The sequence below is a fragment of the Paralichthys olivaceus genome, chromosome 11 (genome assembly GCF_024713975.1).
Source record: "Paralichthys olivaceus isolate ysfri-2021 chromosome 11, ASM2471397v2, whole genome shotgun sequence".
In the NCBI taxonomy this organism is placed as follows: domain Eukaryota; kingdom Metazoa; phylum Chordata; class Actinopteri; order Pleuronectiformes; family Paralichthyidae; genus Paralichthys; species Paralichthys olivaceus.
In genome coordinates this window covers 23,673,873-23,697,709 of record NC_091103.1, presented here as the reverse complement: position 1 = coordinate 23,697,709, position 23,837 = coordinate 23,673,873, and the positions used below count along the sequence as shown (strand labels likewise).

At 43.3% G+C, this 23,837-nt stretch overlaps 1 protein-coding gene across 4 annotated transcripts in view; it reads left to right on the top strand.

Annotated features, from left to right (window-relative positions):
- tiam1b (TIAM Rac1 associated GEF 1b) overlaps positions 1 to 23,837 on the top strand; it is a 44,308-nt gene that overhangs the window by 9,706 nt on the left and 10,765 nt on the right. For 3 of the 4 annotated variants that reach the window (XM_020088405.2, XM_069533774.1, XM_069533773.1), the window contains exons 2-15: positions 12,169 to 12,260; positions 12,346 to 13,267; positions 14,181 to 14,637; positions 15,000 to 15,172; positions 15,377 to 15,601; positions 17,167 to 17,352; positions 18,566 to 18,712; positions 18,871 to 18,945; positions 19,283 to 19,453; positions 19,654 to 19,758; positions 20,155 to 20,236; positions 20,504 to 20,590; positions 21,250 to 21,462; positions 22,252 to 22,349. In XM_020088405.2, coding sequence (XP_019943964.2) covers positions 12,356 to 13,267; positions 14,181 to 14,637; positions 15,000 to 15,172; positions 15,377 to 15,601; positions 17,167 to 17,352; positions 18,566 to 18,712; positions 18,871 to 18,945; positions 19,283 to 19,453; positions 19,654 to 19,758; positions 20,155 to 20,236; positions 20,504 to 20,590; positions 21,250 to 21,462; positions 22,252 to 22,349 — 2,931 coding nt within the window. In that variant the 5' untranslated portion in view covers positions 12,169 to 12,260; positions 12,346 to 12,355. Of the gene's footprint in view, positions 1 to 1,104; positions 1,245 to 12,168; positions 12,261 to 12,345; positions 13,268 to 14,180; positions 14,638 to 14,999; positions 15,173 to 15,376; positions 15,602 to 17,166; positions 17,353 to 18,565; positions 18,713 to 18,870; positions 18,946 to 19,282; positions 19,454 to 19,653; positions 19,759 to 20,154; positions 20,237 to 20,503; positions 20,591 to 21,249; positions 21,463 to 22,251; positions 22,350 to 23,837 lie in introns of those variants that run through there. The other variant, XM_020088406.2, reaches the window with a different exon arrangement.

Sequence of the window (23,837 nt, the reverse complement as noted above, 5' to 3'; positions counted from 1 at the left end):
CCGGACATTCCCGCCTTTACTACGAAACCCCAGTGGTTTCATTTAATATCAGGGTCACAACCTTGGCAGGGCCTGAAGTTACATTGAGAGGAAGCCAGCCTGACCACAGTGCTGAGTGCCTTTTTATTTTGGTCATAGTCATCACAAAGTCTAGACATGGCAATTCACTTCAATTCTCCGGACTCCTCTCAGATAAACGCTCTGCCTCTCCTCTGCGTGGTTGTGCTCACCCTTGATTAGCTCTGGGTTTGTTTTTATTCTGCTCGCTGTGCATGCATGCAAAGCTGCTGCCGGAGCACATGATGCAGAGCTGCAGCTGAACAGACGTCTTCGTGCCCTCGCTCCTCCGTCCTCCCCTGCCCTCCCCCCCCTGCTCCCTACTGCCGGTTCCATCATCTCAATAAACTGAAGCAGGCGCTGTTGTCACTGCTGACGTGATAGCCGCACGACATCACTGGTGCTATGACAACAACAAGCCCAGCCTCTCGCTCGTTCACAGGTCCACTTAGGGCTGCCGCTGAGTTCTCCTAAATGTGCACTGCAAGACATGAAGGCTCCGACCTCTCAGCCTTCACCACCTAAGAGACAAAGAGACAATTAGTTCGATTTTTTTGCAGAATCCTATCATTACAATTTATTTTAATTTAAGCCAGAAAGTAAAGACATGGATTCAAAATAATTTTCTGTCTCAGCCTAAATGATGTTAAGTTTAGATTTAAGGTTATACTGATTCAGACTGAACTCTGAATATCACTCTTAATGCTGTAGTCTATCTTACTTTCTTAATTCTTTTTTTTTTTTTACTATTTTTACATTCTGCAACATGTTGTGCAAACATGATGCTTTTCTTTGGGGAGTGGAGGGGCAATTACGGAGGAGACAAGGGAGGGAACACGCATTCCTGCTGGCACTAGGTTTGTAGTTAGGGGGGGTGGAATTATAAAACGGAGGGAGCAAGGAGGGAGGCTAGGAGTGGAGAGTGTGAAAGAGTCGGCAGCAGGAGGAGGAGGAGGAGGGGGGTTTACAAACAGTCACACCCCCTCCCTCCTTCCTTCCCTCCCTTCCTCCCTCAGTTCTTCAACTCATCCTTGCATATAGGAGTCAGTCTGCGGTGGACAGAAGAAGTATCAATCATCCCCTTATGTGGAGCTTGAAATTTAGCCTTTAGAGATGCCTGGGATTTCTCGTGGCTGCAAAGGGAGGGGAAAAGGCAGAAGTGACACTTCCTAGAAGTGCACAGTGAGGTAAGTTCTCCTATTTTGCATCTTTGCACCAGTGTTTGGTTGTACGTTTGCAGATAGAGGAGACAAATGGTTTTCCAGCCCTGAACCTCCCACTTTCCAAAAGAGGTGCTAAATAACACTGGTTTAAGTCACACACATACACACTGAGTCAATGTTTATGTGTGTTTCTGCAGGCATCATTTTCACTGTATTCCACTGTGTAATTAAATGTGTCAGATGCAACCAAAGCTCCTGTAAATCAGGGTGTGCCTTTTTGGAGTAAAGTGTCTCCGAGATGTATCATCTCTGCACATTGTTTTCTCATTACTTCCATTCACATGCTCTCATCTTAGAAATTGGTGTATGTATTTGTATGTGCTGCTGGGGTCCTCGCAGCCTGTGTTTAGGGTGGGGTTGCCCCCTCATGTTTGTACCTGTAGGACACATCTTTACCTCCATCTACATGCAGCCGCCAGCCATTGTGTTGCTCTCCATTCAGTGCCAGACGTGGACAATGCAGCTTGTGTCTGTGTCATTGTAATGACAAAGCAGTGGCCGGTGCTGGCGAGTCCAAGAAAGGGAGAGATGATGAATTGCAAATGCGAGAGATGGTCAAAGTCAAGGAGAATTCCCAGGGTGCATCCTGGAGGGCTGCAGGGGGACTTTATGATGTGTGAGTTCATTTAAAATTCCAGCTTTGTGTTTGAAAGCCTGTTGTGTGACTCCTGCGGTGGGGAGAGGGGTGAGAAGTGGTCATCTGGTGTCATAGTTATGGAAATGTATTGACCGTTTGCGGCTTAGTGGGACAGGAGGTCGGGCTCCAGCTTTCAGGCCTCTGACTCTTGACAATGCTCTTGTTAGAACTGAAGCAAGTTTTAATAAAACACAAACTGCCCCCTTTTTAAAAGCTTTATATCAAAACACATTCAATGGGACCCTCTCAATCTTATTTCAACCTAACATATTCTTTCTTTAACATGAAAAACAACAAGTCACTGATTGGTTTGAATGATCGTGTGTCATGAGCTTCATTTAATTGAACCCCACAGTGTATAATAGAACAAAGGCTATATTGTAGATTTACAGGCCAGCAGATGTTTATCTGAGATTACGTGGTCTTTCAGATACTTAGCTTCCCATAAAAGTTAGACTATATGTACAGCTGAAGTCAGCATGACGGCACATGCAGCTCCACAATGAGGGTTTTCTAGTCGCTCGGTTGAATAAGACTAATTTAAACTCTTGGAATCTGGTGCAGCTTCTCTTACAGACAGACCTATTTTCAGGTGTAACATGCTACATAGCCAACTTCTGCTGTAGCCCAATAATCTTTATTTTACAAATAACCTGCACATAGCCATGTGCTAAGTTGTTTTTTGTTGTATGTAAATTTGCTCCCATTTGAATGCACAACCCCCCAGTCTAAACATGTGGTGCTGCACGAGCTCCAGCTGCCAGTGGTTTTCTTTGCTGACATTCGCATTTTTAAAATTTTTGATCACTCACTGAAAGTTTGATCAGCCGTGTCAAAATAGTATGAATATTCAGTGATGTATTTGTGACACACTGACACAATGAATTTGGCAGTGTTAAGAAGACATGGACAACATATAATGCAGACCTCAAGTTTGGAAAGTGGATATACTGCAGTAAATGATGTTGTCGTCATGTCTATGTTGCACTGCTGTGCTGCCACAAGGCCCCTTTTGCAAGTTTGACTGAACTTTTTGCATCTCACTGCCCTCTGCAGAAGTGCAAGACATTGCTTATGAATAAATGTAAGTTAAATGGCAGCAAAATAACCCTAACCTACAACACAGGGACACAAACATTGAAAGGAAGCTCTACATGGAGCTGTGGTCATTTAGAAATTAGAGATTTAAATTTTAACAGCATCTATCCCACTATATCAAACTGGTCATTATATTAATATGAAGAAGCTTTCTCTTAATTCACTATACTATTCTCACACTGGATAAACAAAAAAGTTGTCAAAGTTTGTGTTCATAATTGAACATGAAAGTATAGCATTTAGTGATAATTCATGAGCATGGATGATTGCACTTCTAATTTTAAAGGAATGAATTGTATTGCCTCTGCTCCACAGCAGCCGTGGCTTCTCAGTGTTTCTCTCCCTGCTTTGAACAACAACTCACTTTATTACCACTTTTTTAAACCTGGTTAAAAGCAGAAATATTTATTTCTACGTGAAATTTTATCACATGGCAGTGAAAGAGGTGCTGGAAACTGTCATCACGACCACTTGAAGGAATGGATGCATTTTCTACCCAGATTCGTGCAGTCATGTGTGTCAGTATCCAGCTCCGCTCTGCTTCAGTGCACCGTGTAGCAGCAGCGAGCTGGGAGCTCCAGGGGTGTTATGGTTGAGGTGGTGCTCAGGGATGATTCTCGGTGGGCTCGGTCCAGAGATAGGATTTAGATTTCCTCAGCACATGTAACATGTAACTGATGAAATGTGGCTTAGAAACACACTCTTAATGCTTGAACTTCATTTGGAAACTTGGTCTCACTTCCAGGATGATGGAACACAGGTGTCACCTAATTTCATCATCTCCGAGTCCTAGATATATTCTCCTTTTTTAATAGGCATTTACAACATAACCTACCGTGTGTGTTCCTCCTCCTCCATTAATAATGGAATCAAACGGACAGGATTGGACCTTGATGTTGACCCAGATGGGTTTTTGAGTGGATTTTGGATCGTGTGCCTGTACTTGTGGTGCAACATAAAAGGAAAACACTCAAAGCCATTTCACTCACTGACCTGGAAGCAAACGTTTGGCTGTTTGGAGGAAGATCCTGAGCGAACCAGATGAGAAAACACATTTCCAATGCAGGATCATGGCTCCTCCTTGTCCTTGGCATTGTGTCTATTCTGCTGCCAGCAAAGGAATGGACCAGTCAGCTGTCATACGGAGATTGGTAGGTGAATGGCTCACCCGGGAGTGCATGGGCTTCTGCTCCGAAGGCATCAACGACCATTCAGTGCTTTCTTTGTGGCATTGCTGGCTTACCGAGAGCAGGACGTTTGATTGAATTTGAATTTTATAAAATGCAAAGATCCCAAAGCCAGCTGGGCTCAGTGCAAGAAAATATACTTGAGCACAGAAGAAGCTGCAAAAATGTTTTAAATCTCTGAAGCTGTTTTCAGACATGAGCATGACATGATTTTTGTCCAGACTTTCACCAGAGTTTGCCCTTCACATTAAAATGACACAACAGGTGGTGTCTTCTACGTGTGGTACCCAAATACTTGTTTTTGTTTTCATTTTTGCATCTATTGCATGAGAAACATCATCAAAACTCCCACTCGCTTGTGGTGAATCCTGCAGAGGATCTTTTTTTCGCTGTGTTCTCCGACAGCTTCCTCGTACATTCTTTCCCTGGGGGGGGGGGGGGCACTTGGACATTTGCGTTCAGTGCTTGTCTGAAAGCAGCTTTATTGACATGAAATCTCTCTGATGTATTTGACACTAGGACAATATTTTGAATTTTCCCCTTTCCACAAATATCTGCTTTCATTTTACAGCTGTTTTAAAATGGTCACCATCTGTGCCAGTGCTTGGGAGATTATATTCCAGCTTGCCATTGCAACAGAAACCTTGCATAACACTAGATGGTGTTTTGGTTAACCAGGGAGTCCGAGCTTCGATACCATTGATCACAAATCTATAACCATAAAACCGTCAGGCACAGTTGCTCCTCGTGTGAGGGGGATATTGTTGGGTGTGATTTGAGTGGACAGCGTGGAGGAGTGAATTGTAAGCCTGGAATGTGAGATATGTGAAGGCAGATGAGTGTTGATGCTTCGTGTAGCCAGGGGAGACCTTTTCACTGGCAGGGACAGTTACAGGCTCTGAGAAGGTCAACGTGTTAGTCTCTGGTGATTCTCAGCCCCTTTTTCTGTCCATTACACAAAGTCCTTTCATGCTCTTCCCCGATTAATACTTCAATCGCAAACTGTGAGATGTTGAGCTTGACTTCGAGTGTGATCATGCACATTGGCTGGAGGTGCATTTTGCTTCAGCATCTGATTTAAGTTTCACATTTAAAAAATATTTTTAGTTAAGTTTTAAAAAACTTTGTCTTGAGTCAAAATCAGCTTAATGAGCCCAACGTTTACATTAACAGATCTTGAAGCAGTCGCTACTAGAAGAATTAAGGGGAATTATCACTGATGATCTGTCCTACATAATTATTGTAGATCCTAAGAATCGAGGAGTGTAGATATTGTTAAGGGAAAGGAAATTTAAGCAAGATGACATCATGATATTAGAGATAATTTAGAGGACATTTGCTTTGATTAAGTTACTGTGTAACATCAAAGGTGATAATATGTGGACCATATATCTATCGAGCACAGTAATCAGAATTAATTTGTGGTTCTGCAAACATTTTTGTAGATGCCCTTCAATTTGAGTAATAATTTGCTCTAATGTAGCCGTCTGTCTGGTAAAACCAAAAACATGCAAAAGTCCACTTTGAAAAAGCAAAGATCCCTTCCCCCCGCAGGACTGTCGTGAGGGGGGATCACTGAAAACCCACAACCTGCATCCCCCCCCCCCATTTGTCCTCAACAGTGGTCTGCAGCTGACGTATACCTCCAATTAACAGCTGTTAAAGGACTTCAAAAGGGTCGTCGATGAGGAGCTAAAGAGCCACAGGCAGGATGTGGTCTGATAGCACCTCGGTTGTGGACAAGCTAATTTCTGGCATTGATGATGAAGATGAAAGAAACTGACGCCTTCTTTAGTCAGCGTGGACGAGTATAGAAAGACATTTGTGCCCAACATAGCATGTAATTGAATACATTTGGGATATTTTATGTTTACATACCATTTACTGCCAGTTTAACACTGCGTAGTAATGATAATAATAACTTTATTTACATAGTACCTTTTAAAGACAAGGTTTACTAAGTGAATAAAATAAATAAATAAATAACATTCTGCATCACGTAAAAGGTCAAATAGAAAGAATGGGAACTATTAAAAAGACAACATAAAAGCAAACCAAAATAAAAAAAGTCATAACACAAAAGGATAAAAAGAAGGCATCACATAAAGGTGAGGTGTGTCGTAAAAACCAGGATACACAGCCAAAAAGACATAAATTAAACTTTTATCACAAATATGGTCTAAAATACTTTTTACCATATACCATTCTTACAGACCTAAAGAGTGGACAAAAGATTTGACAAAACCTGCAGCATCTGCTAGACACAAACCCCTCACAGCTTAAAATGGCAGCAGAAGCAGCAGTGACCTCTGCACACAGCGTTGCCCCAGAGAAAACACTGGAGGTGACCAAGGTGTCACCAGGCTAAACACCAGCTGCTGCCAAAACACAGGCTCCAAGACCAGAGCCTGCAGGTTTAACGCTAAACAGTTCACTTTTAAAATGTTCCTAAGTGTTGATATTTGCAGAGATAGGGCTCTTGCTTACCAAATATATATAACCATGCAAAAAATATATAATATACAGTTAAATTGGTGAAACATGAACAGGCGCCATTACTCAGTGCTCCTGTCATCTGTGGACACTGAATCCTACTTGGCTGCACAGAGAATCTCAAATTAAACCCATGTCAGTTTTGAATCATGTAAATTAGAATGCTAACTCGCTAAACTCACACACAATAGACGTCCCACTTAGCCCAGTCTGCAGTGTTCGCAGACAAAGTTGCAGTTTTATTAATCATCTTAACTTTTTCTCTCCAAATTCCAAGTGGAATTGCCAATCTCACTTTCAGTATTTACTTTTTCCACCATCGATTGCTTCTGTCCAGCCACCAGGTCTTTCACCGGCTGTACTGTCGCCTTCGTGCCGCTTGATGTGTGCTGGCCTCCATCTAAAGGCTCATAGCACACGACCACCTGAGCCTCTCATGACGGGGGCCAGACGGGTCACATGCAGTCTGTCCTCAGAGACGTGAAATCAATTCTTCGGCTTGTGACACTGACTCGATTTTTTGTCAGTGTTTTTTTTTTTGTCATCTGTCACAAATGGATTCATATGGATACAATCAACTCATAATTCAATTTAAAATATAAAGGAACAAGAAGAAAAGTATTATCTCAATGGCAGTTAATTGGATTAATTTACCTGCCCAGTTTTTCCGAATGCTGTATTCTCGACACATTTTGAGTTTGGCTGTATAATCTTGGCTGGATGCATCAAATCCCTGGCTAGCCCGTTGCTTCATGATACTTTCTGTGCCACGACTTGGCACAAAGCGATTCCAACACAAGTCAGGCTGCTTTGATTATCACTGAAAGCCCCTCTTTTTGTTTTCCAGCTGTTTGCTATTCAGAGTTTCTCGGGCTACACTTTCCAAGTCAGAAAAAATTACTCTTTGGCTATATGACAGTGGTGTATAATTTTTTTTCTATTAAGTCTGGAGGAAGTGCTTGTTTTGTTCACCAATATCCCAAATAAATGCTGCTCTGGTGCGGATGTTTTTCATGGAAAGAGGATGCTGATGCTAAATTCCCCTCTGGCCTCATCGAGTCTTAAATACAGTCGGGCACATTCGGGAACAGAAAATGAGTCATGAGAACAAGAGATTGCTGTTTGGTATTTCCACTCACACAGAAGCATATGACTTTATCAGCAGGGAAATGTGAGCTGTGCCCTCTTTCAGTGGTAACCCCCCCTCTCCTCTTCCTCCTCTTCCTCCGTACAACTACCTGTGTTATTATCTCTGTGTTCAGATTACAGGGTTTTGTGTTGGAGCTTGTAACTAGTCGGCACGGTGCATTCTTGCCTTTCACCAGTGGAGTGGGGTTAAGTAACAGGATTGTTTGTGCAAGAGTCAAAATCAGATTGTATCAGACTTAAGCTTGATTTGTGTGTTCCTTCTGTCACATCTGATTTCAGTGGGTGCAACCAATTTTTTCTTAGTGCATCATAAGTTTGTATTGCTGTTCATGAATCCTATGAGTATAGGACTGTGCGACCAGGTGTTTGACACTGTCATCACCTTGTTTTTGAAAGTCTTCAGTCAGATTTTGGCCTCTGTGCAAGAATCTTCATTGTTTCCTCAAACATTTTTGTCATTTTTCTGTCCTTGGGGGTTTCAAAGGAGAAGAAGAGCAGGTGGGAGTCGGGGCAGTTTTCCCTGGTTCCTGTTCCAACAGGCCCAAGTATTTGTCAAATAAAAGCTGGGCTTTTTAAAGTCGTCTTTAATAGCACAAAGCACCTTTTTAAATCTACCTGTCACATATTTCAGGAATGACAAAACCCCATAGAATGGAAACATAAACAGTATCAGCTTTCTTTGACATCATTGTGAACTAGAGCGGTTCTGACGTAAATCAGAACAGGAGACATTTATGGTCCAGTACTTTCCTCTGATATTAATGGTCTAGATAGTTTTCTGTGGAGTCTTTCCTGCCATAAATCCAGTTATTGTCCAGTGGAGACCGAACAGAATCCAAATCCTCTGTGTTCAAATAACATTTTTCCATTTACAGACTGTGACAAAGTGAGAACAGAAGACATATTGCCCTGTAGCTTATGATTTTATAAGCCTACGTCTGATGTGGTTGATGAGTAATCTTCAGAATTCAGAGTAAAGAAATCAGAATTTCTTGTGCAGCATAAAGTATTTTGGCATTAATCGTGTAACGCAGCCTGGTGTGACAACCACATTGAAGTGTCATCCCCAATTAGTCCTGACGTGAGAACTGGATTTTATGAATTGGATGTTTGCCCATCGGTCTCTCGCGTGGACGCAGCTTTATATGTTCTGATTGTTTACAACTTTCCCGGGTGGGTATATTGTAAATATCCGTGCTTTTTCCCTGAAGCTGATTTTGTTGTTGATCTGGAGTCACAATAAAACGATTCTTCCTTCTGGTCTGTGGGTGGCTGGAATCTCCTGTGGTTATGTATTTCATTAGGGGGCTTGTAACAGATAAATCATCCGAGCCTTGCTTGTTCCCTCATGCATCCCACTGAAAAAGATCTGCGACCCACTTAGCTGCGTCCACAATCTGTCACACTGTCAAATTACGGGCAGCATTTTCCAGTCTAATTGTTGATGTCTTTTTATTTATGTATGAGGGAGGAGGATGATGACAGGGGACAGTCGGCAGCATTAACTTTGTAACGTGAGTTAACATTAGATGAGCACACTGGGTGTTCTGGTGGTCGAGAGCATCTCTAACAACACTGGCATTTCTTCTTCGTGTTTTAATAAAGAGTTGATGTTGGATTCCAGCAGCATTAGAGAAAACAGTGCACAGAACTGAGGCCATTTTAACATTGCCTTCGAATATTCTGGAAACTCAAAATGCAGTAGAACATAACAACCCCAAGAGCTTTTGGGGAGGGCTGGGGCATGACCAAAGGAAGAAGCCATTAAATTAAGGTGCGCCACCAGGACTTTTGTTTTTGTTTTACTTTCTTTAACATTTTAGCCGTTTTTCAATATTTTTCTCCAAATATTTCATGGATCTTGATGGAAAAATACCTTTTAGGTGACATATTTGAGTGTGAGCAATTCGATGCGAATAAAAAATCTGGATGTAGTGAATTTGGTTTCATAGGGGACTGTCGTGGAGGAATGTAGTCTGCTGAGAACTTAGTCTTTGTTATGACTAGTGTTTGTTTTATATCTTCTTGTATTTTATCTTGTTTTAATTCCATAGCTATCTGAGAACTATGTTTTATTGAGTCATGCAGAACTTGGCTTTCCTGTAGCTCTACAGATGGGTGTTAGAAATCATCAGCTACTATAATCATTGCTCCTTGCAGGAAGATGCTTGCAGTTTGTTTATGTTGCATCTGTTTATACCAAATAATCTAAAAGCAAATAAGATTAAATGATCTTTACCTAATCAAAACCTTTTCTATACGTGTTGGCCTTTTTCTCTGTTTGAATGGTATTTTAGGTCATACTTGGAGGTGGCCTCTTCAAAAATGCTTGACGCACATAAAGCTGTCCACTTGGTATCAGATCACCAAAGATCTATTTTAATTCCACTTACGAACAAGGCCATAGATCTGTTGTCCTTGTGATTGTGCTGATTTGATAGTGGCTGAGTAGATTTGTTTATGCCCGACCACTGATTTGATTTTGCTCTTATGAGTTTAAGGATTATTTGATTTTATACACAATTTTCCCTCCCCCCTCCCTTCAAATCAGTTTTGAGTTTCCTGTCCTTTTGAATCTAAATTGGACATGTCCTTGTAGAGAAAATGCAAAGTCGCAATAATAGGAGGTTTTATTGTGCAGAAGCAACTAGCAACTTTTAATTTCTAAAATATCATCAGCATTGACCAGCTGCTTCACATATTTCAGACCTGAACGAATGAAGCTGTACCGTAAAATCCAAGGTCACGGCACAGTGGGTTGTCTTTAACTGTACTGACCAAAGAAAATCGCGTCTGCTACTTAAGCCCCTCATCTCAGCTTGAAACAGACTAATTAGTTTCAGGCTAATTTCACATCATATTAACATTGAAACCAGTGAGAGCAAATCTAGAACAGAGAGAAATCAAAGCTCACCTATGACGCAAAAACCTTTTCCACAAATAGCGACTGTTGGACCTGCCAAAAAATTATTGCATTATGTGACAGTGTCAGGGTTGAAACACACTGGAAATCATTTGAGCATTAAAGCTTTCACCTTTAAAAGTGTTCTGTGTGGGGAAAGGATACCAACAAGCCTGAATGCAGCCTGTGGTGTGACATGTGACTATGTTGTCCCTCAGAGAATATTGCTTCCTGCAAATGAGCGCAGTGGCATTTCATCCATTTCTGCTCCAAGTCCTCTTTTTTCCCTCCTCTGTGCTCTTCCTCTACACCGAACACGATTGAACGAAGCCGGCAGTAAACTGCAGGGTTGTATGAAAAATAAATGGACTTCCATCAGCATCACACATAGTGCATTGCAGCACCAGTGAGGGGTGATGAGTGAGCAAAACGAGGAGGGGGGGGGAGCAACATGAGGTAGAGAAACGGGGTCAGCTCCAGTTTACGCAACGCCCCTCTTCAGCCCCTCTTTGCAGCAGCGGCAGCGGCAGCAGTAGGTTGGGCTCCAACTCATCTGCATCAGCCTCACATGCAACAGCAATGCACCCCCCTTCCCCAAAGGGTCTGTCCTGAGAGGAGGAGAGTGCACGTCGGGAGGAACAACAGCCACAGTGTGGTTAGTTAATCTTCTGTCCCATCTGGTGATGGTCCCAGGCATAGAACGGGACCTTTTTGGAGCAGGCTGTGCAGCCTGAAGGCTTGTGCACAAATGTGGATTATGGTGAAAACTTATCAGCCACCCCCCCCATACTCTCCTTTCTTGCTCCCAGTCCTCTCTAATGCAGGAGATAGAGCCTGAGACTGGACAATAACAACAACTACATAGATGTTTCACTTGGGCTCTGAATAACTCGTGTTCACTCAGGCTGTCACAGTGCTCGTATTGTCATTACGTCCCCTCCACTTCACACCACAGTGCTGCGTGTTGAAAGTGGCTGAGCGGATCACTTCTCCTGTCAAACTGAGGGAGGTGTTAGTGCAGCTATCTCCACCTAACCGGCCTCCATTTTTAGGACGGAGAAGAACATGTTTTTTTCAGAATTTAAGTTTAGTTTAATGAGCGTCTTGTTGTTTTGGAGACTTTCCCACACGTTGTAGATCTCTGTGGTTCTGATGAGTCATTCCCTGTCAAACTAAAATCATGATGAGTGATTATACTGGTATTTATAATAACATTTGATTAATGGTGAACAAAAGAACTGTTTGAGGAAAAACTGATATAATCACTGGCTCAGACTGGATCAGTTAAAATGGATTATGAAGACACAGAATGAGTTAATATCAGGATCATGCAGCCATGTGTTTTCCTCAGTATCTGGGAGGCTTACGCTAAACTAAATCCAAAGGACACGTGATAATCTTTTCTTGTCCTGATGTTTTCAGAGGTTTGTGGATTGTACCAGCAGCTCCAGGACCAAACTGTCTGAAGATCCAGTGACGAACAAAATGCCAGAAAACTATCTACAATCTTGCAGGTAGGCAAACATGGATGTTATTTATATCTGACATGTCATTTCTAAATAATACATAGATTCAAGCTGTATGTTCTCTTCTCTTCAGCTTCTGAATCATGGGAAATGTCGAGAGTCAGAATGGGGACCACGGCCTCTACGGTAACGAGCGCGGCTATTTGTCAAGGAAGCACATGTCTCGGTCTCTGCGCATCTCAAACAAGCAGTCCAGGCGCTCTCGACATGCTTCATCTGGGAAAATAGAGCACAGAAACTCTGAGACAAGCACACGCTCAAGCAGCACTCCCAGCATCCCACAATCCCTGGCTGACAATGGCCTGGAACCCTTCAATGAGACAAATGTCCTGCCAGACTTCGGAAGTCCCATTTGGGTGGATCGTGTGGCCATGAATCTGCGACCCGTGTCCTTCCACAATGACCTGGCTAATCCCTCCGTGCACATGAACACAATGCACATAACCCTGCCCGGGGCCACTGCAGAGGAGGGGCACGCCGAAGATGTGTACACGGGAGAAGTGACGTACCTCCAGAAAACCCGGGACGGAACCAAGGAGACCATCATCTTCAAGAAGAAGAGGTCGAAGTCTGCTGACATGTGGCGAGATGACAGCCTGGAGTTCTCCCTGTCAGATCTCAGCCAAGAGCAGCTGACCAGCACGGAGGAAATCATCGACGCGGCCAATGAGAGAGACTTTACCGACTGCGAAGGCCACCTGCAGTCCAGCCCCACAGACTCCACCGACAGAGCAAACTCCCTGGACGAGCTGTACAGCCAGAAGAGCCCTGCCCGCAGGCAACCCCACAGCCGCTATGCCAAGTGGCACGACACCAACCGGGCTATCAGGGAAGGAGAGGATGATAAGATGCTCTCGCCGTCAGAGGAGGATGGCAACAGTTATGGTGCATTTACCCTTCCCTGCCGGCGCTCCCACTGCCTGTCCGAAGGCCTGAGCAGCCACCAGGCCGCCATGTGTGCCAGTATGCAGGGCAGGAGGGCGCAGACCATACAGGTAAGATTCAGTGCAAATCCACATCTTTGACGCCATCAATAAACTCATTTAAACTAAAGGCACAGTAAAAACGCAACAATTCATTTTCCACCTCCATGAATATGTAATCAGTGTTTTCACGACTGTGTGATACTTAATTTATAGTGAAATTTCCAGGTCCTGAACTGTTGAAGCTATGTCACGGCTCCTTCTGTGCTCCTCTTTCGGACAGAGTATGAAAAGCTGTGCAGAATCTTAATGTAGCCTGGTGGCATCACCAATAAGACAACCCCCCCTGCCCCCTCCTCATTGTGTCTGAGCATTTCCTCTGCTGCTTTCACCTCACAGATAATAAGCCGCTGAAAGAGAAGTGTAAGAAAGAAATCTTGTGTCGACGGAGCGACATGTTGTTTCTTGATGAAACAGTTGTTTTTCTTGGGAGAGGAGACTGTGTTGATGGGGGGGGTAGAGGTTAAAGTCACTCCCCGTTTGAAATGCCTCAGCCTTTTGTTATGATAATGAGGGGAGGCCTGTGGAAGAGTGTAACAGTAAAACGTGTATGGTGGCCCTGTCACTGCGGGGCACCGTCGGCCCCCGGTGAATGGAGCTCTGGAGCGCATGATTGGGTCATGTGACTAGATGGAGATACCACGTTCGGCGTAGCCCCCTTCATCTCACAGGAGCCTTTGGCCATGTGGGTAGGAGAGGGCAGACCCTGCGGTGCCACAGGGAGGGCAGGCTGTGCTCGCACAGCACCAGGCGATTTGCTTAGCCATGAGGAGGCCTTCAGGATTAAGCAAACTGGATTCTCGTTAGGCCGCTAAACTCACAGTGTTTGCAAAATGTTTGGTTTTCAATAATGCCTCCTCTTAGTGATGAAGAAAACGTGGCTGCAATGCCGTCTCACCTGTCTTGTGCTTCTGCCACAACGCAGGATGTCACAGCCGGGGAGGGCAGCGAGTACGAGGACAGCGGGATCGACGGGGTGACTGTGGAGCCGGAGCACCAGTCCAGACGCTACAAGACCATGTCGGCCTCCTTCTCCGTGTGCTCAGCGCACGGCAGGGGCATGTTCGCCGGCAGTGACAGTGGCAGCAGCAGCGGCGGCGGGGCCAGCGAGTGCGTGCAGGGCGTGTACGAGAACTTTCGCCAGGAACTTGAGAGGAGCTCCTGCCAGACGGAGAGCCTGGAGGAGGCGGGGTCCGCCTTAAGTGACGAGCAGAGCACCATGAGCTCCGCCTACCAGTCTGACCCGCTGCTCAGTGTTGCCCAGGGGATGGTGCGGAAGGCTGGCAGGCTCTCCGTCAAGAACTTCCTCGTGCATAAGAAGAACAAGAAAGTGGAGTCGGCCACGAGGCGCAAGTGGAAGAGTTACTGGGTTTCCCTGAAAGGTTTGTTCTTCCCTCAATGTGTCCGCACTCTTTTCCATCTCAGTACACTACAGAAGCTCATTTAGAAATATTTAAATCTAATGTCTAAGCTCAGTGGAACCAAGCTTCAGGCATGATACAAACCCTATTATCATTTTTTTTGCCACTTGACTGGGCCTGAAATCAAATCAGCTCTCTAATGATCCCGAAGCTTGCCTTGGTGATTAGTCAGCCATGCTGCACTTCTTAACGTTGGCCACTGGAGAGCAGAATTAAATTGCTTGAGCAAATCTGGCTTTAAAAACCAGTGTAATTGTTTTTCTTTCCTAGAAATGTGTGCCAGCAGGGCTGTTGTCAAGTAATAATTAGTTCTGATTTTCCAGGTTGCACGCTGTTCTTCTACGAGACTGACGGCGGTTCAGGCATCGACAACAACAGTATTCCCAAGCACGCCATCTGGGTGGAGAACAGTATTGTCCAGGCTGTGCCAGAGCATCCCAAGAAGGACTTTGTGTTCTGTCTCAGCAACTCCCTGGGAGATGCTTTTCTGTTCCAGGTTAGAGAATTTGAAAATGATCCAGTAGCCAAACATTACCTTTGTTTTATTTTCCTTTATATCCTTTGAAATCCTGACTTTAAAAGATAATGAGCTGTTAATCAACACAGGAAAAGCAACTTAAAAGCCTTTTTCATTCTGAATGTCAATGAGCTGCTGTGCTGCTGAAAAACATTTGACCTTTCGTCGTCCGTCCCCATGCAGACCTGCAGCCAGACAGAGCTGGAGAACTGGATCACCGCCATCCACTCGGCATGCGCTACAGCTGTCGCCCGTCAGCACCACAGGGACGACACGGTGCGGCTCCTACGCGCAGAGATCAAGAAACTGGAGCAAAAGATCGACATGGACGAGAAGATGAAGAAGATGGGGGACATGCAGCTGTCCGCCGTCACTGACACAAAGAAGAGAAAGACGATCCTGGATCAAGTGGGTTTTTTTCTCCTTTCTCAGTTCAGGTTGCCTTCACACGCCAGGTGCTTGGGGTTTAGATATATATTATCCTATATCCCTTTATTGATCGTATGTCCATGGCGTTTAGAATATTTCGGGTCATGCTTACAAGACAGAATATTTACAAGTCATTCAGCCCGGTATAAAAGCATAATTTTAACCAAATTATTTAGACATTCAAATGTGCAAGTTTTGATGAGTTCAAGTGTTAAACACAGGTGACAGAGCATTCAAACTCTGTTAATAGATGTTGGTTGTTGAGCTGTGACAAGCAAACTGCTGCTCGTAAAGTCAACTCAACTTTTGGGTTGTAGGTTTTCACACCGACGTCTTCTTTTACATCGATAACTTTTGAGCAAGACGCTGTGTGAATGCTCAGTAAACATTTATTAATTTGGTACTAGCTGTGTGTGTTATGTCGGATTAGTTCAAAGTTGATACCACATCCCTACTTCACAGGGAGCCATGGGTTAGGAAAGGAATGTATTCATTCTCTACCGTTGTGCTCGTCACTGATTGTCTGATCAATGAGAATTTGATAGATAAGCAGCTTAAAAACTCGTGGAATGATTAAAAGGAAAAGGGCAAACTTTTTCAGTCTCAGCAGATAAGGTTGAGTATTATATCAAAATAAAAGCTCTTGCCATCAACCTCCTATTACAAATGTGGGACTAACTAAGTAGGAGATCCGCTGCAGGATAAACTTTGTTTTAAACTTGCAAAGCAAACTATCATAGTTTATCACTCATACTGGTTTACAGCTATAGTGACAACAACAATAATAATGTTATTTTTAGACCATATTAATCTTTACATTATTTGATCAATTTGAATTACACACACAAGTAGGTATTTAAGTATCAGGATACACCCAGATTTGTTGTAATGCAAGAAGCAGGTATGAGAGGATTAAATAACAGATCTGTGAGGTATCATCCGCTAGAGGCTGCTGACGCCACACACCTTTTTTTTTTTTTTTTTCTTTACATGTTTGCAGTTGGCACCAGTCGATAGCCTGCCATTCTCTCAATTAATTTCTAAGCTCACTATTGTCTTTAGTTGGTCTGTTTACAGAGCAGGGAGATCAGATGGCCTTTGTTCGGTCAGTTAGGTAGAGCCTGGTTCTGTTTGGCAGTGTTGGGTTTCACATTGTGCTGAGCAGAATGGATACAGGCCCGCTCCTCAGAGAGCTGAAACACTCCCAGCCCTGATCTGCCAGCGGAATGCTCAGTATTGTTTCTATCTGGTCTCTGGGCAACTTGGCAGCGGCACAGAGCCCTCTGCCACGATGCTGGCCGCCTCTTCCACACACCAATGCGGGACTGTGATAGGGAGGGGGTGGCCCAGTGAATAATCATAATGTCCTGCTCCATTGCCCCAGTGAACATCAAACCATTAGGCACAAGGAGCAAAGATTGGCACTACTTGGTAACGGAGCTCCTTGGGGGGAGGTGACACTCTCGATCTTGCTCTGAAGTTGACGAACTAGAGCCTCAGCGAATGATTAATGGGTTTACTGTTGTGTCCCTCTCACTCCGCAGATCTTCCTTTGGGAGCAGAACCTGGAGCAGTTTCACATGGATCTATTCCGCTTCAGGTGCTACCTGGCCAGTCTGCAGGGAGGAGAGCTGCCCAACCCCAAACGCCTCCTGGCCTTTGCCTCTCGCCCCACCAAGCTCGCGATGGGCAGACTGGGTATTTTCTCTGTCTCCTCCTTCCATGCACTGGTAAATATGTCTTGTTTGTTTACTTGTGTTTATTAAATACCTTTATTTTATCTGGTTGTTTTCATTAACTTTCTTGTTCAAAACTTTGGGTTTCCTGTTGTAACCTTTACCTTTTTCAACATTTTGAAAAGTTTCAGAGATTAATTTATGGATCTTGATTTAAAAAAAAAAAGGAGCTTTTTATATGGGGCTTCTTTAGATTATAAGCAGAGCAAAACACTCTTGTTTCCCTCAAAATACACATCGGCATCAGTGAGTACTCCTGGTAACGCTCCAGGAGAAGGGCAGTTGATTCCAGAAAACATGTTGTGTCAAACCGCTCTTTTCCGTTATTGCTGCCATTTTGCAGTCTAGGTCTCAAGCAGGGCACCTGTTTGGGCGGTTGTGGTTCAGCTTTATCCTCCCACTGCTGCTCTGGATCTGTGCATGCTGCAGCTAAAAGCACCGCCGGCACAGGAAAACATCCATTTTTTTATTTTTTATTTTTGATAGTTTACAGATCAATGAGGCACTTTTTCTCTCTCTCTCTCTCTCTCTCTCGACCAACGCAGTGCTGCAGAGCATGTGGGTGTTTGCGCTGCGAGAAGTAGGATTTCTAATAAAAGAGACACATTAACACCTCTTTCCTTCACTTCTGTTCCTCTCTAATTTCCTCATCTCCACCTCCATGAATGCCTGAATCAACGCAGTGTCCAACAAGTGCTGAGAAAAAGCTGACAGAATGAAATGGACAGAATAAGTGCCGCAGTAAAGTTCACTCCTACAGACACTGAGCTGTTTAAATTTTACTTTATCATATTTTTTACTCTTCACACATCAGTAGCCCTAGAAATGCCAGGTTGTGTGTAAACCAGAAATTGCAGTTCTATATATGTGTGTAAACTATTTATCTCAATCAGGCCAGTGTAACCAATTTCTCACTTTTTATTCAACCAGATTGGTCATTAAGTTTTTTTGCCATAGCATGGTGCCTCTGGATTATTTATGAAAAGCCGAACTTTATAATAAATCTCTTTTTCATACTTATGTTATATGTGCAAACTGTTTTGCACAATTGAAACACTGTTCTTGCTCTTGTGACACTTCAGATTAATTTTCATTAAAATCATTAATGATTGCAAAGCATTTGTACAAAATTCCGTGAAGTCAGACAGTTTGTTTTCCGTCTCAACTGGTGCATTTGAGCAGTGACTGAGCTGTGATATTTCTGCAGGTGGCAGCGCGCACAGAGACCGGAGTGAGGCGGCGAGCGCAGGCCATGTCTCGTTCCTGCAGCAAACGCAAGAGCAGGTTCTCCTCGCTCTGGGGTCTGGACACTACCTCAAAGAAAAAGACAAAAGCCCATCCCACCATCAACCAGGTCTGTGTGGTTCTCCAGTCTCATAGCTATTTTAAAGTTTCTAAGAAAGCAACGGAGCAACATCGACCACACAAAGATTTCTTTTTGCTCTTTCTTCAAGCTTTATCCTCCACAACTCTGCTTGAGGTATGACCCCTTGCCTTTTTCTGTGCCTGCAGGTCTTTGCTGATGGTGAGGAGCCAGTGAAACAGCCCGTAGATGGTATATATGTGGATCCTGCGAAAGAACACAGAGTAAGAATTACTCACTTAGTCTTTGTTTGCATAAAGGCCACTTTGTAAATGTACTGTATTGTATGCAATGTACTGCACTTCTCTAAGTCGTAGAGGTCACAGCTACAACAATAGTTGTCTTCCATTCCTTTTGATGCAGATGAACAGTTATGTGCTAAAGTCCTTGAACAATGTTTCGCGACTGCTTTGTAGGTGAATTGAAAGGAGACATTTAAACTGGAACTGCTGGTAAAAGTTTGGGAGATAATCAAAACATGCCAGTGTAATTAGCTCCGATTTTCAAAGCGTGTTAACTTTAAAAATTCATCTGTCTTGTTTTTTTGTCTTTGTTTTAAAGAAAAGTGAGGCGGGAACTGTGAAGAGCCTCCCACGGCCCAGCACAGACAGTGACATCTGGGTGCCCGACCACCTCACCCCCTCCTGGGTGTGTCTGCCAAATGACCAGCCTGTGCTCACCATCATCCAACCGGGGGAATCTGCACTGTGTGTTCTGGAAACCATCTGCAAGGTAACGGTTCAGGCTCCACTTGATGTTGCAGTGATGTTTGCGTGACAAGGGAATAAAGATATTGAGATGCATGCAGAGGAAATGTATAATAGCATTATTTAATTAGACAAATACTGGTTTTACAGAGTCAGAAAGAGGAGAAGAAGAATCCAATCTCTCCATTCTATGATGAAAAAAAATCCTCTTGTCTCATCTCATAGGCTCACCAGCTCGATGCCACCAAACATTACCTGAGACTCAAATTCCTCATCGAAAACAAAGTGCAATTCTACATTCCCAAACCTGAGGAGGACGTGTGTGACTTGGTAAGTATCTACCTGCTTCAGGTTGATCTTGTTTAAATAAGCCTTCAGAGGAATCACTATACATATATCCGACCATCCTATGACGCATATTTTTAATAGGTTTTGTACTTTTATCCTCCTGCGTTTGCATGTTTCCTCCAGCAAACCCTCCCATGCACCAACACATAAATGTATTCATGGAAAAGCACAGTATAAAATATCAGTACATTTTTCACATCATGTAATCATGATGTGTCATGGACCGCTTCCTGCATAAAGACTCTGCTCGAGCTGCTTTGTCTAGAAATACAGAATATTAACACTCTCTTCCCGCACTGTCAATAACCCACCCACCAGAATGTGAATAAAGTCGTCTGTTGTTCCGAGATTTATATAACTTCTTTTTGTTCCTCACAGCTCTACAAAGAAATTGAGCTGTGCTCCAAGATAACAAAAGTAATCCAGTTTGACAGAGACGAGTCCTGCATGATTGGTTATGGTATGAACCATTTAAATACTCCTGTGTGGTTTCTGTCACATTCAGAATTAGATTTTTTGTTTTCAGTTGAGATCCAATAATGAAGTAAATAACTTAGTAAAGATTTGTTATGTTGTTTTCAGTGTAATAATAGCTTTACTTTGACCTGCGCACCTACACATTCCCATTTGCACAAATCTCAGTGTTTTATGTAACTGTCCCCCTTCTTTATCTCTCTCTCTCTCTCTACTCCTCTCGCTTTCTTCCTCCTCCCTTTTCCTCCTCCAGGTTTCTCCATTTCAGTGGTGGAGGAGGACGGAGTGCAGCAGCTCTACATCACTGATGTGAAGGCGGGCGGATTAGCCTTTGCCAAAGGTTCATTACCCTTCATTTCCATCAAATGAACTCCCTTCAAAGTCACTGCAGTGATGCTGTGAGAGAAAAAGAAAAAAAAAACCTGCACTCTGGGACGCATTAGCCATTTTTGTATGCTGTTTACATGCGTTTTAAAAGCAGAGCATTTTTCTCACAAGGTCAAGATGTATTTTTACAGTTTCTCTTTAGAGCAACGCAGCAGTTCTCAAGGGCAGTGATTACTATAATCACAACCACACTGCCTCTCACTGGCCTTTCTCGGGTGATGCTCAGTATGACACTTCACTGCAGCCATCGTTAGACTGCAGGGCTGAGGAATGGTGGAGTATCTTCGTTATAGAGCAGGCAGAGCACACGCAATGATGCTGTGCAGCAGACAGTGAGATATTTGCGCCATCCGAGTGTCTGAAATGGGTCATCGAGGATTTGCTTGTGGGTCTAAAAAATAATAGTATCTGCAAGTAATGGGTCTCCAGAGCCAAACTGCTTTGTATCTCATCATCTTAATTGGGATTTAAGGGTCAGTTAATCAGTGCTGAAAATGAGACGAATTTTTGTTACCGTCTCACATTGGGGGGAATGGGAACTGTTGATCTAGTGCGTGGAGGCGTGACGGGCAGAAAATTGAATCAAAAGCTGATGGTGTTCCCACTCCGCAGGTCTGAACGCCGGGGATGAAATACTTCAGCTGAACGGAAAAGCCTCTCACAGCCTCAACTTCTCCGACATGAAGGCCGCGTTCTCTCAAGCGTCGCTGGCCCTGACGGTCAACACGCTGCCCTCCATGGATCGCCGGCAGCTGTGCTATGTGCCGCCGCGCCGCTCCGACGAGGAGGAGGACCTCTACACTGACATCTTCTCACAGAGTCAAGGTGAACTGCACATGCAAATGCAGTCCATCTTAATATTTTTCCCTAGTCCGTATAAAGCTGCACTGGGAGACTTGGCACATTGACAGATCTGACTGGTAGAGTTTACTAAGAACTTAAAATTTTGATTCTCTCAAATTATGTTGTGTATTTAAATACCTCAGTTGCTGTCACTGAGTATTACACCAAATAGACTAAACTAGAATGCAGAGGGCGCAAACATCTGCCAAGTCCCAACTGTCCCCTTATAAAACCACATTTAAATTCAGGAGATCTGGATTTTTATTTTGGATCAGCACCAGTATTCCGCTCACTTATTTAGTTTTTTAATCAAGATTCATGAATTATTCTCTGAGGAATCAAGGAAAATGTTGACATATGCTATTGTTAAAGAAAGTGAAAAATATCTGTGGACAAACCAAATATTAAAAGGGTTTGTCCCTCACCCATACCGCATCTTTCCACCAGGTCCTGTGGAAATCTGCTGTGAAGTTTTTGTGTAATCTTGCTTACAAACAGACAAACTGACAGAGGTAAAACATAAGGTTATAACCACGATCAGATGTCAGGCTCTGATTTTCTTTTATTTTTCAGTTTTTGTTTCATTTATACAAACACGGTGAATCCACAGGGCCTTCATTAGGAGAGGAGGCTGTTAACCATGCATCGCTGCAGCCACATTTTGTGCATTCGACTAAAACGATTTGAAAATCTTAATAAAAATGACAAAGATGTGACTCTTTTTGTCATATGCTTCAAATTCACACAAGGCTTTGTTGTGTTTTGTTGCAGAGGAGATCCTGGACGTTGGGGTGGGTCTGCTGCTGGAGAGCTCAGGAGACAGCCTGGACGACGACTCCGAGATCTTCAGTGACTTCGAGTGCAGCAAGGTAAGAGCGGCGTTTATTTGTGCATTCATCGGATTTAATATCACCACGGGCGTGATCAGCTCTCATAACAAGCACTGGCTCTGCTGCTTGTTTTCTGTCCTTGTCTTTCACGGCCCCTCAGCTGTGCTATTATTCCGAATAGAGCAGTGAAGAAGAGAGAGAGTTTGCTTCACCACAGTTTGAAGCACCATCTGTAACTGGCTCATTTTTTTCTTGTTAAGATAAGTGGACCTCTGCATAAGGTTTCTCTACAGCATTTAAACAAATACTGTATCAAATATAAAATGATTATCCTCTGTATTGATTCATGACAGTGAAACTACGAATATGAACAAACAAACAGGAGGAAAATAAAGAGGGAGAATCTCTGCAGCAGGTGTCTGTGTAGGTGTTGTCTTGTCTTGTCAAACTGTGCCTTTTCTTCTTTTTCCACTTCTTTCTTTTTTAAAGGTAGATCAGTCTTCTTTTCTCTTTGAGCACTTCAGCAGAAGAGGTTGCACTCCAAATGAAATTTCAGAGCTCGAGAGATGAGTGATGAGTAAAGGCTTTGTGTCTGAGATGTGCTAATGGCATCTGGTATGTTCAGAACATGTTCACTGTGATGACTGTATTTCCAAACACATGTTGCTGCAGTCAGTGAAAACTTGGAGCAGCACCAACAGGCTGCATCCACACAGCAGGATGATGTAGTGGCTGTAAAGTGAACTTTCCCCAGAGGGTTCTTACTTCGAGTAATGAGGAAGTCATTGGTAATGAGGAAGTCATTGGTTCTTTTTAATAAACATGAGCCTGAAGAAAATGTAGATTTTATTTTGTGTTGTGGACAGAGACGAACCTCCCTGTCACTGCAGTATAGTCGGTATCTTTTTGGCTCTAAGATGTTGTCAGGCTTTAGTGCCACACATTCAGTCTAAGTGCTTGTTCCAAGATATTTTGTTAGTAACAGTCGCTACTCTGCTTTGTGCTACACTGTCACATTTTGTTATGAAGAGGGCACACCATCATGAGTTGAAGCAGAGCTGGAATCTACTCAGAGGTTGAAGACATTAAAATGTGTCTGTAGGTTTATTTTTCTTTACTGGTCTGAATAAAGGGCATTTGATTTGTTACTTAAGTGTATAAGATTTAGGTGAAAGGGATCTATTGGCAGAAATTGAATATAAATGAATCCTAGCAGTGTAACCAGTGTTCTCTCTAGTGTGTTTTATCTAAATTGTTCAAATTGTTGTTTCTGTATCATAGAAATTTAAAAACTTTATATTTACACCAGGAGGGGGCCGCCAGGTTTTTTACAGTCATCCAGACTGGATGTACTAATCACCTTTTGAGTTTTCCAAAAATATTTAAAGCTACCACAGGTTTTTTTTATGTTTGCAAGGGGAGGCTAAAGTGAGGGGTATTCAGCTGCAACATGCAAATTCACCACTAAGTTCTACACACTGAACCTTTAAGCTGCTTTCAGACGTGCACTGAACTCCAGTTATTCTC